This window comes from Salvelinus namaycush, chromosome 20 (assembly GCF_016432855.1).
Source record: "Salvelinus namaycush isolate Seneca chromosome 20, SaNama_1.0, whole genome shotgun sequence".
NCBI classification, from domain to species: domain Eukaryota; kingdom Metazoa; phylum Chordata; class Actinopteri; order Salmoniformes; family Salmonidae; genus Salvelinus; species Salvelinus namaycush.
The window spans coordinates 20,772,443-20,790,683 of NC_052326.1; the positions used below are offsets into that span (position 1 = coordinate 20,772,443).

Here is an 18,241-nt window from a genome sequence, read left to right on the forward strand (position 1 = left end):
TCATTTCACGCCATGAACTAAAACTATCAGCAATGGTGGGTAAATTTGCGCCCCCTTGATGCATGCGTCGGACCAGTATAATAATAACCATGTTATTACATGGCTCGCGCCTCCACCAAATTGTAATAACACCAGAAAATGTATCAGTGTTAAGGAGGATGTGCTTAACACAACTACCTACCCTATTTCTTCAACACAACGACGTGACACTATTCGGAATTAATGTCGGAACCTCGTGAAAGCGGTGCACGTTTAAACCAATAGAAGTTCAGAGATAGAAACCTGCCTCCTACACACCTTCATGGGCCGAACTAAACTCTTGCGTCAGCCAATCACTGTAGTCGGACTAGAGGACATATATTCATGGTTTTATTTCCCTAAAGAGCAGTCTGTAGGCTACTCGAAGAACGAACTACTTCAAAAACCCAAGAAAACTTTGGGACATAATTAATCTGAAGTTTTGAGCTCATGGCAGAAATAACACAGGGGGAATAAACAAGATGAACTGAAGTCATTTTGGAAACAAAGAATTACTCTGAAAATAAAGAAGCTACTATTTTTTATGACATATTGTATCAGTCACATTTTTTAAAACGGGAATCTGTTAAAATGAGACACGTCATCTGAGCCAAAAGAAGACCCGCGGAAGTTACCCAAACTAAGTCTTTAAAGATTGCCAGCAATAATATCGACAAGCCACGCTGCGGCGATGGATTCAGGCGGCAAGGTAATTGTGACTCTTAAGTGAGGCTAACGACTAGTTAGAAGCATTCTTAGAAACCAATATACAAAACGGTGTGTTTGTGTGTCTGTCTGTGGCTCTGAGAGAGAGAGAGAGAGAGAGAGAGAGAGAAAGGGACAAGCTAGCTTGTCTGAAAAACTGGTTGGGTTAGCTTGTTAATGTCAATGGGTTCAGAATGGTAAGACTTTTTTTTCAAGAAGTTACACTGGCTAACTCACCATTTCATTGTTTCATTCAATTGAAATGTAAACCATGTGCGCTGTGCTGCTCACCAGCATATTTGGACGCAGTGGGATATCCGGCTGCTGGGGAAATGAAGCATGCGCGCCAGCATCAAATCGTATCGTGGGGTATGCCTACGTGTGTGGCCCCTAATTTGCTATTCATAATCCCTTTTTAAAGATGATAAAATACCTGTAACCTGGCTAATAAACCTGCATCCCCCTCTGTTGACATCATGCCTGTATCATGTAAGCATGATGCCATTACTCACAGGAAGGCAGCACATTACAGTCTAGATTGAGATTATCTGTTTTATCACAGTATATGAGGTCTTCACTTATTTTATTTTTTATTTGTCCAATGTAACATTTGCTCATTGTTGGTTTACAGTAGTAAAAGGAAGAGACGTGACTCATCTGGTCTCTGATATGGCTGACTCTTACCGCTGATCCTGTGTGGTTAGGTAACCCCCTAACAACTTCAAAGTCCCTCCCAGTTCTCGCTTACAGTTTACTTTTGGTTGACATGGTGAACATGTAAATTGTTATTTTTCTGTATCCCCTTTTTTGGTTTGGAAGAGCTGTGTGATTTCCTGGCACTCAGCTGGAAAGCTATGTCATGGACGTGATGGGAATGGTCCTGTTCTGTTCCCACAGATACCAGGACTGCAGATGGCCAGGGGCGGTCCGAACAGGGGAATACTCACAGTAGGAAAACACCAGGGGGTCAAAGCCATAATTCCCATTAGGCTAGTGTTTTGCTTTCGACAGGCAGCTTGAGCTTTGAGCGTGCGTCCAGGCTAATACCGCGCTGAGCGTGTTATTAATCAGCATCTCGTGGTTGGGATTTTCATACCGGGCTGGTTTTATGATCTTTGGGTGTGTGCAGCAGGGCAAGGAAGGTGCAGTCAGCGTGTAGGTGGAACCAGGTATTGGTGACCCAGGGTGTGGTTGAAAATTAACAGCCAAAAAGCCATCAAGCTGTCACCAGCCATGGTTCAATCATGTGTGCATAATATTAAGCATTTGTCCATACTCACCTCTGAGCACACATGATATTCTGGCCCATCTGTCTGTACCTTTTGATCTCACTTTGATACACCTGTTCAGATAGACACCTCTCCTGTTTGACTGCTCACCTAGTGGCTGTTTAACTTCCTCTCTCCAAATAACAATACCGTCTAACATCTTTGTTCCCTTTATAGACTAGATAACAAGCATTCAACTAATAGGGCTTTTCCCCTCCGGCGCAAAGCATAACAATCAAAACATGACTGAATTCATGGGCAGTTAGGGCACAAATTGTGAGTCCTTTCAAAGCTCGACTCTAAACAATAGGCTTTGTTTTTAGTTCAGTGGAGGCCTCTTTTTTTCTTGGGTAAGAAACAAGGTAATTGGGGTCAAGCATACAGTTGACCTGGTCTGTGTTGACTGGAATAACTCTCTAAGAAACAGTTACATTTTTGGCAGAGCTGACAGTTTAGGCTTTTGATTAAGCCCAAAGCCGGCATTCAGTTCCTTCCTTCTAAAAGCTTAATTCCACTCAATCTACTGCCTTCCTTCAAGACGGTCCACTAGCTGTATTTCCCTCTGCATGACTGCCCTTTCAGTATGCCCTTTAATGTATGTGTCAGTCTGTTTGTTCTAATGAGGCCTAATGACTCTTTTCTATAAAATATGGGATTAAGAGATCTGGGAATGCTGTAATTGAAACTGGCACAAACGTAGAGCCTAATTAGTTTCCTAGAAGAAGTGGAAGGCATTGTACACACTGTACTGACCTCTCTGCTAATTGCTATTCATGTGAAGGAGAGTTTGGTTATATCTGTAAGGCCCATTCTCTTGTTCTCCTGAGAGCTGTACTGTATCTGAGATTGTGTTAGGTTTGAACCAACTCTTGCACCAGGATCAGTGGGAAATGAGATGGATCTTAAATACACACGTATGTCTAGTATCAGACAGTCTGACAACAGTCTGTCTGCATGCCTACCACCCAGTCTATCCATTGACCTCAATGTATGTTTAACACCATGACCCAAGCCCAGCTCAGTTAATCCCTACCATTGTGTTGCTGAGTTGTCATAGTGCTTCAGCAAATGTACATTATCCTAGGGGCATTGGAAGACACAATGTAAGTAACATAAGTTATGTCCCTCTTACCTCCCCGAATGGCTCTGCTGATCCCACAGCTATTGCATGCAGTAATCATGGGTCTATGAACCAGAGTTATACTGTTAGCACTGAGGCGGTGTGCCTTAGTAGGAAGACCACTGTGTGCAGCTCACCCTGCACTAACATAAATAACATGAGCATGTCTGCCTCTGCTAAGCTTCCCAGTAAATCAATGAAAACAATCAAGTCTCCCAGAAAGTGCTAAAAATAGCCCACGTTAACATATGTTGTTTAAGAACAAGGTTCAGGAAACAATCATTTGCAAGTAAAAGATTCTGACAATCTCTGAAACTCACTTAGATAATACCTTTGATAATACAGTGATAGCAATACATGGTTATAACATCTACAGAAAAGACAGAAATGCCAAAGGAGGAGGTGTTGCTGTTTATATTCAGAACCACATTCCTGTAAAACTTAGAGAGGATCTCATGTTAAATACTGTTGAAGTAATATGGCTCCAGGTTCATCTGCCTCACCTAAAGCCCATTCTGGTGGGAAGCAGCTGTAGACCACCAAGTACTAACAGTATCTGGATATCATGTGTGAAATGCTCGATAATGTATGTGATATAAACAGAGAGGTATATTTTCTGGTTGATTTAAATATTGACTGGCTTTCATCAGGCTGCCCACTCAAGAAAAAGCTTCAGACTAACTAGTACCTGCAACCTGGAAAGCTTCAAACTGTAACCAGTGCCTGCAACCTGGTTCACGTTATCAGTCAAACTACCTGGGTAGTTACAAACAGCACAGGAGAGAAATCATCAACATGTATTGATCACATCTTTACTAATGCAACAGAAATTTGCTTTAAAGCAGTATCCAAATCCATCGAATGTAATGATCACAATATAGTAGCCATACTTAGGAAGACCAAAGTTCCAAAGGCTGGGCGTAATATAGTGTATAAGAGGTCATACAAAAGGTTTTGTAGTGATTCCTATGTTGTTGATGTAAAGAATATTTGTTGGTCCGTGGTGTGTAATGAGGAGCACCAGATGCTGCACTTGACACATTTATGAAATTGCTTATCCCAGTGATTAATAAGCATGCACCCATTAAGAAAATGACTGTAATGTTAAATGTTAAATGTTAAATCCCTGTGGATGGATGAGGAATTAAAAAATTGTATAGTTGAGAGTAGAGGTCGACCTATTAATTAGGTCCGATTTAAAGTTTTCATAACAATCGGTAATCGGCATTTTTGGACACCGATCATGGCTGATTACATTGCACTCCACGAGGAGACTGCGTTATGCGAGTGCAGCAAGGAGCCAAGGTAAGGTGCTAGCTAGCATTAAACGTATCTTATAAAAAACAATCAATCTTAACATAATCACTAGTTAACTACACATGGTTGATGATATTACTAGTTTATCTAGCTTGTCCTGTGTTGCATATAATCGATGCGGTGCCTGTTAATTTATGATTGAATCATAGCTTACTTCGCTAAACGGGTGATTTAACAAGCGCATTCGTGAAAAAAGCACTGTCGTTGCACCAATGTGTACCTAACCATTAACATCAACGCCTTTCTTAAAATCAATTCACAAGTATATATTTTTAAACCTGCATATTTAGTTAATATTGCCTGCTAACATGAATTTCTTTTAACTAAGGAAATTGTGTCACTTCTCTTGCGTTCTGTGCAACAGAGTCAAGGTATATGCAGCAGTTTGGGCCGCCTGGCTTGTTGCGAACTGCGTGAAGACTATTTCTTCCTAACAAAGACAGCCAACTTCGCCAAACGGGGGATGATTTAACAAAAGCGCAAAAGCACAATCGTTGCACGAATGTACCTAACCATAAACATCAATGCCTTTCTTAAAATCAATTCACAGAAGTATATTTATTTAAACCTGCATATTTAGTTAAAAGAAATCCAGGTTAGCAGGCAATATTAAATTATGGAAATTGTGTCACTTCTCTTGCGTTCATTGCACACAGAGTCAGGGTATATGCAACAGTTTGGGCTGCCTGGCTCGTTGCGAACTAATTTGCCAGAATTTTACGTAATTATGACATAACATTGAAGGTTGTGCAATGTAACAGCAATATTTAGACTTAGGGCTGCCACCCGTTAGATAAAATACGGAACGGTTCCGTATTTCACTGAAAGAATAAACATTTTGTTTTCGAAATGATAGTTTCCGGATTTGACCATATTAATGACCTAAGGCTCCTATTTCTGTGTGTTATTATGTTATAATTAAGTATATGATTTGATATTTGATAGAGCAGCGGTGGTAGGCAGCAGCAGGCTCGTAAGCATTCATTCAAACAGCACTTTCGTGCGTTTGCCAGCAGCTATTCGCTGTGCTTCAAGCCTATCAACTCGCGGCTTTTGTGGAGCGATGGGTAACGATGCTTCGAGGGTGGCTGTTGTCGATGTGTCCCTGGTTCGAGCCCAGGTAGGGGCGAGGAGAGGAACGGAAGCTATACTGTTACACTGGCAATACTAAAGTGCCTATAAGAACATCCAATAGTCAAAGGTATATGAAATACAAATGGTATAGAGAGAAATAGTCCTATAATTCATATAATAACTACAACCTAAAACTTCTTACCTGGGAATATTGAAGACTCATGTTAAAGGAACCACCAGCTTTCATATGTTCTCATGTTCTGAGCAAGGAACTTAAACGTTAGCTTTTTTACATGGCACATATTGCACTTTTACTTTCTTCTCCAACACTTTGTTTTTGCATTATTTAAACCAAATTGAACATGTTTCATTATTTATTTGAGGCTAAATTGATTTTATTGATGTATTATATTAAGTTAAAATAAAAGTGTTCATTCAGTATTGTTGTAATTGTCATTATTACAAATAAATAAATAAAATCGGCCGATTAATCGGTATCTGCTTTTTTTGGTCCTCCAATAATCGGATATCGGTATCGGCATTGAAAAATCATAATCGGTCGACCTCTAGTTGAGAGGGATGAGGCAAAAGGAATGTCAAAATCTGTCTTATTGCACAACTGATGGGCAAACGTACTGCAAATTGAGAAATCATGTGACTAAACTGAATAAAAAGAAGAAAAAACGACACTATGAAACAAAGATAAATTACATAAAGAATGATTTGTCCAAATAACCAGTGATGAAAAAAGCCAAACACCGGAACTACTGCTGCTCATTATCCCAGGCATCCCATTCCTTCCAGACAGATTCTACGATACCAGTTATGTTTACGTAGATCTGTCCACGACAGTTTACTCACAGACTATCACTCAATATGATGCCACGTGTACCAGCAGTAATTTTAGAAGAGGCTAGGGTGTTAGAAGAGAGGGACCACTGACAATTCTAGATTATAGACAAAGGTGATTCAATTCACTGGAACTAAACTATTGCGTTATAGGTGTCACTTACAGGGAAGATGTGGCTGTAAACATTACAGAGCAGGAAGTAATTCTATTTCACCAGACATCCTCCAAAAACCAGTAGTGTCTGCTTTAGGACTTTGGTCACAGACATTAGGCAACAAAGTGCTTATGTGAAAAAAGGTTCTATCTTACACTTGGAATTGACTCTCACAACTCTACATACAACTTTGGTCCAACCCCTGTTCCTCGTTCCTTTTAAGAACAGTCTCACCATCGTCATTCACCAGTGCAGTATACACTGGCTCCTGCGTCAGTGTTTCCTTAATGGACTGCTTGTGTTGATCTTATGAAGTAGATCTCATTTACCTAACTACCTCCAAGAATTTAACCATTGAACTTTGTTGAGTTAACTGTTGCTCAAGGGACAGGCTGAATGATCACTTTAGATGTTTGCTCAAGCCCAGAAGATCTCATGCATCACATCGATGTGAAGAGGTTTCACCGATGAGGCATTAGATGAGGCAGGCCTGAAACGTAAACGTTGATTGTAATCATGCAAAACACTTTTTTGGATAAAGGTTGTATATCTAAATATTCAATTTGTGTTTTACCAAGTTAGATGAATTAAATTATAACCAACTAGGCCTAAAGCCACAGTCAACAATACGCCAGCCACATCACTGTGACTGGACAGAAATTCACAGACTCACTCCTGAGGAGAAGGAGATTTATTTGCATGGAGGTTCGGTTGCGCTGACAGAACCAGGAAAATGTTAACATAAACACGTTCTAAAAATGGTAAGAGATTTTGTATGCTGTCGGTATGCCAGTTAAACTCTCCTGATTTTGTTGTCTCAATGAAAGCTGTTTTCATTGACAATGTTGTTGTTTTATTATATAACCAGTACATTTAGTTCCTTATTGAACATGGGCATGAGTCATCAGTCATCATGTGATAACAAGGTCTTTTTGTATAGCTTAACTAATCAAAAGACTCAAAGTAAACATTTTAATGCAAATTAATACATCTTTAGCAGGAATGTTAACACGGTTGGTGGCGCCAGCTGTTTTGCAAAGATGGTGACATTATGTGTTTAAAGGGCCAGTATTAGTCTGGAAGGCTGCGACAACCATCTCCGAGCTGAAGGGTGTGACTTCATTGTTTCCTAGGTAAATGATACATGACCATCCCCTTTCAGGAAGGACACACTGGAATGTTTTCTGATTGCATAGAACACAAGATCTGCCCTAACTCTTCCTCCTTGCAGTGTGTGTGTTTGTGTGTGTGTTTAAGCCAGGGGGAAGGCATGGTCTCCCTCTACACACTGGTATGTAGTTTAAACGCAATGTCACAGAGGAGTGTTTCATAGTTCCTCACACACACACACACACACACACACACACACACACACACACACACACACACACACACACACACACACACACACACACACACACACACACACACACACACACACACATCCAAACACACCCTCCAGTGAAGTTCCATATTTATGGAGTATTTGCAAACCAGTTTGGCTGTGTTAAAGGGTCCCAGACTCACTCAAGCAGTGGCCATTTAAAACTTGCACATCTTTTGAGTGAACAAGAGGTAGCCTATGAGTGTGGTGTTGAAGGAAGACTGTGTCTCTTGCTAATTTCGAAACTGGTGTTTTTACAAAAGTGAGTTATTGTCTATATAAGAATGACATAACTGGTTCACTGAAAGGAAGCATGGCTCCTTTAAGAACCTAGCCAACAGCTTTAAAACTTCTGGATTCCTGAACATGTGTATTTGTGTGTGGTGTGTGTTCACATCCTGTACTTGGGCTGGTTATAACAACCCAGTGATGCACTCGTTGAACCCCATCTACTCATTGATTGTGTGGAACCTTATTGGTCAACCTGCTACTGTGGGTGGGCCCACAAAACTTTCAGGCCTGCCCTTTTTTGGGTCTCTATTACTGAGCTACACTGTGCAGTGAGTGTTTCCAAACTTTCTAGCTTCCTACCCTCTTCATACCCTCAGGCAAGAATCTCAGAATTCACAAACTCAGAATTCCTCCCCTTTTGTTTAGAATAGCCTTGAGTATTTCTTCTCAACAAATATTTTAAGGGAGGTAGGCTTATTTCACTACTGCCCTTAAAATCTGCCTTATATAAACCCTTTTCCCTATCAGATAGTCCTGCTAGTGGGCCTAGTTTAACCCATGAATAAGAAACACATGTAGGCTATAACAACCAATGACGCAACTCTGAAATCATGAAAGTTCAATATCTTAGTTTATATAGTTGAGTGCTTTTTGTAACAATGTGTTAAAGCCTATATGTCGTAGTTTTGGGATGGTTCACTTTCACACACATTTTACAGACATGTGGGACCTTGTCATAACTACACTGGCTTTAAGTTTGGAATCCCAATATAGTCACATCACAACACGAGTAAGAAAGAGGATCTCAGCTGCCATCACAACTGGTGTGAACCACTAAGGCTAACTCTAACTTTAACAGAACAGCCATGTCACTACCAAAACATCACCACAGATACAGACAACACCCAAACAGTGGAAAACTCCCATTACCAGTAACCCACATACCTCTTCTCCACACGATTGTAACCAACTCAAAAAATCGACTCATGGGTAGCCTAAACCCCAATATGCCTACAATACTGACTTAGCCACAGACACACTACATGAAATGTGAAAGTGGCATAATGGCTCATCTGAAAAGGATTATGTGTGAGTGTTAACTTGATGGCATGAGGATAATCTCTGCCTGCCTTGGGGTTCCACTGGGATTAAGCCCATCAAATGATTTTTAGAACTAACCGGAACAAGAACAATGCCTGGGACTAAACCACCATTCTTCTGAGAGAGCTGGGTGTGGACACATTATCCTAATGCACCAATATTTACAGTCAACCACCTGAGGTGGACAGTTTGATGATGAACTCTCTCCTCCTGTCTGCTTGGACTGAGGCTAGGTTGCCTTCTTGCAAGTTGCATCACTATCACACACATTTGGGGCAGTACAACCACCTATTGCACAAAGTCGGATACTAGCCCATTCTACGGAAACTGCAGCTCAAGTTAGGCAAGTCTTTTTACATTTTGGAGGAGGACGAAAAGCATTTAGGAACTAAAACATTACCAGAGCCACATTCATTAAAGTGATGTGCAGTCAAAACAACACAGAAGGTCCATACAAAGAACATGAGTCAGGAGAATCAGGACATTGTGCTTGTCACTCTTCAGGGTGTTCATAGTGAAATTACTTGTCTAACTAGTAGAACAGGATGAAGTCAATGGTTATTGTAAAACTAAGTTGATTAACCCTTACAGTACTGTACCTAGGTTCTCACTCAAAATATTCCTAAAGGCCTATCTTGCCTAGGCCTATATGGAATGGCATCAGTGGGATAACTTCGCCTACAGATTTGTTATCATAAGACAATAAGCCTGTCAACTCCAGGTACCTTCAAGATTTGGAGGATAGGTGATTTCTAACTGACTCTCTCTCCTGTCTCTTTGCAGCAAGTAACCTTCCAGTTGATGCTGACAGTAGGAGCAGCGGTGATTGGCTCACTGCAGTTCGGTTACAACACAGGTGTCATCAACGCCCCTCAGAAGGTGAGTCCATAGGGATGAGATTGGGTGGGGAGGGGGGGCTAATGTGCCTGATCGGAATTGGGCGTGGAAGGCTTGTCTATATTTATCCCAACGACACCGTTTTCAAATCGTCACTGACACCTTTTCCCAGACAGGACTGCCCCTGTGCCTGTCTAGGCCAGACAATATGTTCCCTGCAACACGTGAAAAGAAGGGGGCTAATAATAACTCGACGTAGGCCTATCTCGTCCAAGGCTCTCTCCGTGCGAGGACCTCTGTGATGTGATTCATGTGTAAAGGAGTGTTTCCATGCCCCAAAAGGGCCTGCCAGACTGTAGGTGAGGAGAAAGCCAGGAGAGTGCTACTCACTCCGTTAAAGGAAACATAATTTAGGAGCTCTCAGTGAGATCTGACTCCATCAATTAAATGAACCTCTTTTCCATTAACTTAAACACGTTTCTTTGACCCTACTCCTTCATACTGTTGCACATGTAAGTGTATCCCCTGGACAGGTTTTTACTGTAGGTGCTAACTCTACAGAATAGTCTTGTTTACTGAAAGCTCACAATAGTCTGGGGATGTTTGGTCATGTGGTCCATAAGAATCTCTTAGTTTAGGTAAAAGGGCTAAGCCACACACAGTATTTCTCTTTGTCTGAACAAACCTTGTGGCGCTCAGCTCTGCTCAAAGTTCCAGGTGCCTTGTTGCCCGGATACTAGAGCCCGACCGATATATCGGTTTACCAATACTATCAACTGTTATACCACAGCATTGTTGAATACTTGTTTCTGATAGGCTAGAAGGGCATACTAGAATGGATACAAACCAGATAACGTGGAAAAGTTTGAAAAGATATCAGAACACCTTGCAATCATGACGCAATATCCACCTACACATGCAGACAGTACTTGCTACAAAGTTGCAGAAATCTAATCCAACAACCACACAAGCTAAAATTGAATACATTATAAACGCAGGTCCAACGAGGAAAAAAAATAGCTGGCTTACTAGCAATGATTTGTTTTTGCAGAGACATATTTTTGGGGGAGCGTCTGATGACCTGACGTGGTGAGTGATGAACATACATTAATCCTCTGCCCTCCGCCACTAAAGTTGTCAAATGCTCTGATATTTTAGAATTCGGTTGTCATATTGGCACTTTTACTAGCAACAAACTATTTAGCTAGCTTCAAGCCTGGTGTTTGATATGCAGTGCGATCTCCTTGTAACTTGCAGTCAGTGTCAACAAGTGTCCTGATGAGAAGGCCAACTTTTCTAGCTATGCCAGGCAAAACGGGGGCATCATCAGCTCATTGTTATGGATGTATCGAAATGAATGTCAATAGAAAATGGCTTAAATAAACATAAATGCAGCTACTTTGCTGAATGATGAGAGCAACCAAATGATGAGAAAGTATGAATTTGCTTATAAAAATGAAAATATATATATTTTTATTTTTACCAGTAAATGTGTGCTTAAGTATTGTTTTCTTTGGCAATTGTGGTATAAGCGGGATAAACACCACCATTCTGTACATTACCTTGGAAAAAGGAACTCTGCAAAGGGACTCGCCCCGCTGTGTTGTCCATTATTTCCAAGGTAATGTATCCCTTACATATTGGCCTTTTACTGCTATATCAGTATCGGACGATAATTCCACCGATAACTGATATTCAATAAATAGGATGATAAACGTGAATCTAATGCTTATCTGAACACTTGCGTCCATTCTCATGATATGTCATTATTGTCACTATGTAAGAAATCAACATTTGAAGCATATTTCTTGGACAGTTGTTTAGTTTTTAATTTCTCCAGCGTGAAACAGTATATCAGCAGATATATCGGTATCGGTAAGTTTTGTCCCCCCCAAAAAACTGAATTCGTATCGGACCCCTAAAAACATATTGGTCAGCCTCTACTCTAGATACACGGGACACACAGGCCCTCTACCTTAACTTTGGCAAATGAGGGCTCTGTGGACATGTCCCTTCATCCCACTAATATGCAGTCTGAGTTTACTTCTGTCCTGGTGTTCCTCTCTCAAGAGACAACTTATTGCTCCATTACACACACCCATCTGTCTGTCATTATGTCTTAAGTGGCTACCTTGCGCTGCCATTGTTGTCTGTGATCCAGCACTGTTTTACATTATTTTATAGTACTACTGATATTGATTACTGCATACAGTGCCTTCAGAAAGTATTCACACCCCTTTACTTTTTCCACATTTTGTTGTGTTACAAAGTGGGATTAACATTTATTTAATTGCCATTTTTTGTCAACAGTCTACACAAAATACTCTGCGATGTCAAGTGAAAGAAAAATTCTAATAAAACACTAATACTGTAAGCACACTGACACATGCTCAGTAATACCACACCATGCCACAGCTGTTTAGGAGCAACATACAGAGTGCAGGGAAGTGTTCACAGAAACGACAGTGTTGCTGAACATAGAGACACATCCAGATTTAGGGTAAATGTGAGAACAGCATTACTACTGTATATGGAAACCCTAGATTATCCCCAACCCACCTCCCCCTCTCTCCCTCTCTCTCTTTCTCTATGATTAGGGATGGAGTGATGCTGGTTGTTGTGACGCAGGCCCTCCGCTCTAAAGAGTGCAGCACTGATTAGATTAGGTGTTTCTCAAGGGCCCTGGGCTGCTGTCCTGTTTGTCCTTCTGCCTTTCTGCCCGCTCCAAATTGAGCACCTTGTAGCACAGACAGACCTGACTGCCTGCCCAGCCAGGAGTCCACAGAGGCAGTAACACTTTAATCAGAGCAGGGTCAACGGTCATGAATGAACAGTGTATTTCATTGTGGCCAGGTGCTTGCTAGGTCTTGAGTCAGACACCAGCCATTCTCTATCTGTAAGAATGTTTATTTGATTGGACAGTATTAACAGTGTTAGGCTGACTAGGCTAGGCTATATTAGATTTGTCATCACTTCTTTGGAGAATAATTAGGATAACTTTCTGGGTCTGTATAATGTATGATATACCCTATGCCATATCTTGAACAGCTTACCCCTCAGCTGACTTATACATACATTATCAGTTCTATATGAATCACTCAGCGTTATGTAAGTATCGGTAAAAAAGTATATTGTATAATCTATCAGCAAAGCACATGACAGGAGCCAGCGGTGATATTTGGGAGAGGAGGACAGGAGGAGGCAGGGCTCAGTGCTGAGTGCTAGAAGTGCTAGATAGAGGGCACATTTTTCCCAGCCTGTACAACTTAACTTCCATCACAAGCTGGGCGGACTTATGTATTTTTATCAACACTGATAAGTCACTGTGGGGGAAGGGGCTGAAACCCAACACTTCACTCTTTCATAAACTTCCTTGTTGAAGGAAAACGAGGGGCGTGTTCAGCAGGACTCAACTTTTTGGAACGTTCAGATAGAAATATGCTATGTAGAACAAACATGCATCTCTGACATGTAGAATAAGAATGCCGGCTCTATTTTTGGCAATTCTATCTACAACGTTCAGAACGTTTTCATATGAAACATGGCCCTGAAATCCAATCCTACACCGTCATCTACTGGCCAGACACCAAAACAGCAGTCACTTGGCCAATGGCAATGAGGACAATAATCTTCAATTAAAAAAACAAGTGAACATTTGACTGTGATTTCTTTCATTGGCACTGTTTCGTTTCCCTTCTCTGCTAGGTTATTGAGAGGTTCCTCAATGAGACATGGTTCGACCGCTACCAGGAGCCCATCACCAAGGCCTCCCTCACCACCCTGTGGTCCGTCTCCGTCGCCATCTTCTCTGTCGGCGGTATCTTCGGCTCCTTCTCCGTGGGCCTGTTTGTCAACCGCTTTGGCAGGTAAATACGTCACTTTACAATGTTTATTTACAACTGTGTTATGTGAGATTATATGACATGGATGGCCTATGTACTGTTTAATATGTGTGAGATGTAAAGGTTTGTACAATAATTGGACTGTAATTGACTATTTCTGTGGTACCTACAGGAGGAACTCCATGCTCATGGCCAACGTGCTGGCCTTTGTCTCCGCTGCTCTCATGGGCTTCTCTAAGATGGGTGGCTCGTGGGAGATGCTGATCATCGGGCGCTTCGTGGTGGGACTTTACTCCGGCCTCTCAACTGGCTTTGTACCCATGTACGTGGGTGAGGTGGCCCCCACTGCCCTTCGAGGAGCCCTGGGTACCCTCCACCAGCTGGGCATTGTCACGGGCATCCTGATGGCACAGGTCAGTGCCAGTGGCCACAGGGATATTATATGGAGAATAATAGATAATACAGTGCCTTCGGAATGTATTCAGACCACTTAACTTTTTCCACATTTTGTTACGTTACAGCCTTATTCTAAAATTGATTAAATAAATACAAATCCTCAGCAATTTGCACACACTACCTATAATGACAAAGCAAAAACCTTATTTACAGTATTCAGACCCTTTGCTATGAGACTCTATGCATCCTGTTTCCATTGATCATCCTTGAGATGTTTCTACAACATGATTGAAATCCACCTGTGGCAAATTCAATTGATTGGACATGATTTGGAAAGGTACAAACGTGTCTATATAAGGTCGCACAGATTACAGTGCATGTCAGAGCAAAAACCAAGCCATGAGGTCGAAGGAATTCTCCGTAGAGTTCTGAGACAGGATTGTGTCGAGGCACAGATCTGGGGAAGGGTGCCAAAACAGTTCTGCAGCATTGAAAGTCCCCAAGAACAGAGTGACCTCCATCATTCTTAAATGGAAGAAGTTTGGAAACACCAAGACTCTTCCCAGAGCTGGCCGTCCGGCCAAACTGAGCAATCGAGGGAGAAGGGCCTTAGTCAGGGAGGTGACCAAGAACACGATGGTCACTCTGACAGAGCTCTAGAGTTCCTCTGTGGAGATGGGAGAACCTTCCAGAAGGAACACCATCTCTGTAGCACTTCATCAATCAGGCCTTTATGGTAGAGATTCTCCGGTCTGATGAAACCAAGATTGAACTCTTTGGCCTGAATGCCAAGCGTCGCGTCTGGAGGAAACCTGGCACCATCCCTACGGTGAAGCATGGTGGTGGCAGCATCATGCTGTGGGGACGTTTTTCAGCGGCAGGGACCTGGAGACTTATCAGAATCGAGGTAAAGATGAACAGAGCAAAGTACAGAGAGATCCTTGATGAAAACCTGCTCTAAAGCGCTCAGGACCTCAGACTGGGGTGAAGGTTCACCTTCCAACAGCACAACGACCCTAAGCACACAGCCAAGACAATGCAGGAGTGACTTCTGGACAAGTCTCTAAATGTCCTTGAGTGGCCCAGCCAAATCCCGAACCTGAAGCCGATCGAATATCTTTGGAGAGACCTGAAAATAGCTGTGTAGCGACCATCCCCATCCAACCTGACAGAGCTTTAGAGGATCTGCAGAGAGAAATGGGAGAAACTCCCCAAATACAGGTGTGCCAAGCTTGTAGTGTCCTACCCAAGAAGACTCGAGGCTATAATCACTGTCAACGGTTCTTCAACAAAGTACTGAGTAAAGGGTCTGAATACTTATGTAAATTAAATATTTCCGTTTTTTTTATAGATTAGTAAACATTTCTAAAAAACTGTTTTTGCTTTGTCATGATGGTGTATTGTGTGTAGATTGATGAGGAAAATAAACAACTTAAAAAAAAAAAAAATTGAATAAGGCTGTAACGTAACAAAATGTTGTACCTTTATTTTGACAGGGAGTCAGGCTGAGACCAAGGTCTCATTTACAGATGAGCCCAGTAATTACAAAAATATGCACATCAATACACTACCAAAGCAAAACAGAGATACAGAACACAATCATAGAAAATAAATATATGTTTCAGTAAATATGTCCTCAATCAGCCGTCTGAATTGCCCTAGAAGCACCAAATCATAAAATGTCTGATTTTGGAGATTATTCCACACGTAACATGCAAAAAAACTAAAAGCGGATTAACCGCTCAGTTGATAGAACATGGCGCTTGCAACTTCAGGATAGTGGGTTTAATTGCCCGGATCACATAAAATGTATGCATGCATGATTCTAAGTCTCTTCGGATAAAAACGTCTGCTAAATGGAATATATTATTATTATTATATATCGAAGGGATCTCCAGAGTTAGCTATCCCTGAGACTGGCTCGGTCTGGCTGCTCGTCTTTAGGTTAACAAATAAGTAAGGTATGGCGGTAGTTTGCACAAGAAGGCTTAATCTGATGGTGGTCTAACAATGTGTTTTGGTTCAGGTGTTTGGCATGGAGGCCTTAATGGGGAACGCATCTTTGTGGCCCTTCCTGCTGGGCTTCACCTTCATCCCAGCCCTGGCGCAGTGTGCACTGCTGCCCTTCTGCCCCGAGAGCCCCCGCTTCCTCCTCATCAACCGCAACGAGGAGAACAAGGCCAAAACTGGTGAGTAGAGTACATTTACACACAAACACACATTCATACGCTTTATGTCATCAGTTCAGCCAATTTCAGGTCTGTCAGTTTGAATGACTTGAAAAAATTCTGAATCGAAAATAATGGCTTATTTTCAATTCATTGGTTGAATTTAAACTCATCCCTGAATTGTCTGAATTTACCAGGTATGGAGTGACCCAGCCCTAGCAGACTGTAATGTAACCTCCGTTCTCTCTCTGTCCCTGTCAGTCCTGAAGAAGCTGCGTGGGACCACAGACGTGAGTGCAGACATGCAGGAGATGAAGGAGGAGGCCAGGCAGATGATGAGGGAGAAGAAGGTGACCATCCCAGAGCTGTTCCGCTCGCCACTCTACCGCCAGCCCATCTTCATCGCTATCATGCTCCAGCTCTCCCAGCAGCTTTCTGGCATCAACGCTGTGAGTTACTTCTCATACTTCTCACCCCTAACACACACTCCACATACACAAACACCTATGCTGCCATGTCTATTTTGTAACTTTAAACTATGCTGTTGGTTTCCTCCAGATTTTCTACTACTCTACCCGTATCTTTGAGAAGGCCGGAGTTGCTCAGCCTGTTTATGCTACAATTGGTGCCGGTGTGGTCAACACAGCCTTCACTGTGGTGTCGGTGAGTAACTATGGCAGATACGGGTGTGTTTGTGTCATTTTTGGTGCACATGATGCATGATGCACTTAATTTGTGTTTAGACAGTATAACTCAACCCTCTCTCCGTTCCTCAGCTGTTTGTGGTGGAGCGCGCTGGACGCAGGTCTCTCCACCTGCTGGGGCTGATTGGAATGGCAGGCGCTGCCGTCCTGATGACCATCGCTCTGGCTCTGCTGGTACTTAGCCTAACTACAACACACTTCACATAATGGTAGCAGCTCTCATAAGGAACCAATGAGGAAAAACACTTAGTGTTTTCATAATAGTCCTTGTTAATGTAATATGTAGAATGAATACCAGTAGTTCAACCCCCTGCTGTCTGTTTGTCCTCCATCAGGACAAGCTGCCATGGATGTCCTACGTGAGTATTGTGGCCATCTTTGCCTTTGTGGCGTTCTTTGAGATCGGCCCGGGTCCCATCCCCTGGTTCATTGTGGCTGAGCTGTTCTCCCAGGGACCCCGGCCCTCGGCCTTCGCTGTTGCTGGCTTCTCCAACTGGACTGCCAACTTCATAGTGGGCATGGCCTTCCAGTATGTAGAGGTAAGCACTGAGCACAACCTTGTTAGTCAGATGCTCAACATGGTAGATGTTGTAGAAATAGTAATCTTGATATATATGAACTGGTAGTTTGAATACATGTTTGTTTGGAGCCCACTGCTTAATAAACTGTGTCATCAATGTTCTCTCTTCTTCTCTTCGTCTCGCCCTACAGGAGTTGTGTGGCCCTTATGTCTTTGTCATCTTCACCATACTGCTGCTCAGCTTCTTCATCTTCACCTACTTCAAGGTGCCTGAGACCAAGGGCCGGACGTTTGATGAGATCTCAGCCGGGTTCCGCCAGTCGGCTGGCACTGGTGGAGAGAAGCACTCGCCAGAGGAGCTCAACAGCCTGGGGGCTGACTCTCAGCTCTAAGCACCTGTCCCTCCCCTCTCCTCTCGTTCCACTCCCACTGATGAGGCCCGGCCCTGAACCCTCTCTGGCCACCCCAACCTGAGGGGACCACTCACTAACTGCGTGCAAATTGACTACTAAACTGACACACTGGTTGTCATTACATTTCAGGCATCTTCAC

At 42.4% G+C, this 18,241-nt stretch overlaps 1 protein-coding gene across 2 annotated transcripts in view; it reads left to right on the forward strand.

Moving 5' to 3' along the window:
• The first annotated feature begins 298 nt into the window (after window positions 1-298).
• The window catches only part of LOC120065116 (solute carrier family 2, facilitated glucose transporter member 1-like), an 18,719-nt gene continuing 776 nt past the window's right edge, over window positions 299-18,241 (forward strand). For both annotated transcript variants that reach the window (XR_005478644.1, XM_039015846.1), the window contains exons 1-10: window positions 299-727; window positions 10,006-10,101; window positions 13,765-13,925; window positions 14,074-14,314; window positions 16,324-16,486; window positions 16,727-16,914; window positions 17,024-17,128; window positions 17,242-17,343; window positions 17,505-17,708; window positions 17,881-18,241. The exon at window positions 17,881-18,241 is cut by the window's right edge. Coding sequence is in view for 1 of the 2 variants with exons in the window: in XM_039015846.1 (XP_038871774.1) it covers window positions 710-727; window positions 10,006-10,101; window positions 13,765-13,925; window positions 14,074-14,314; window positions 16,324-16,486; window positions 16,727-16,914; window positions 17,024-17,128; window positions 17,242-17,343; window positions 17,505-17,708; window positions 17,881-18,081 (1,479 nt within the window). In the remaining variant the exon portion in view is untranslated. The remainder of the gene's footprint in view (window positions 728-10,005; window positions 10,102-13,764; window positions 13,926-14,073; window positions 14,315-16,323; window positions 16,487-16,726; window positions 16,915-17,023; window positions 17,129-17,241; window positions 17,344-17,504; window positions 17,709-17,880) is intronic.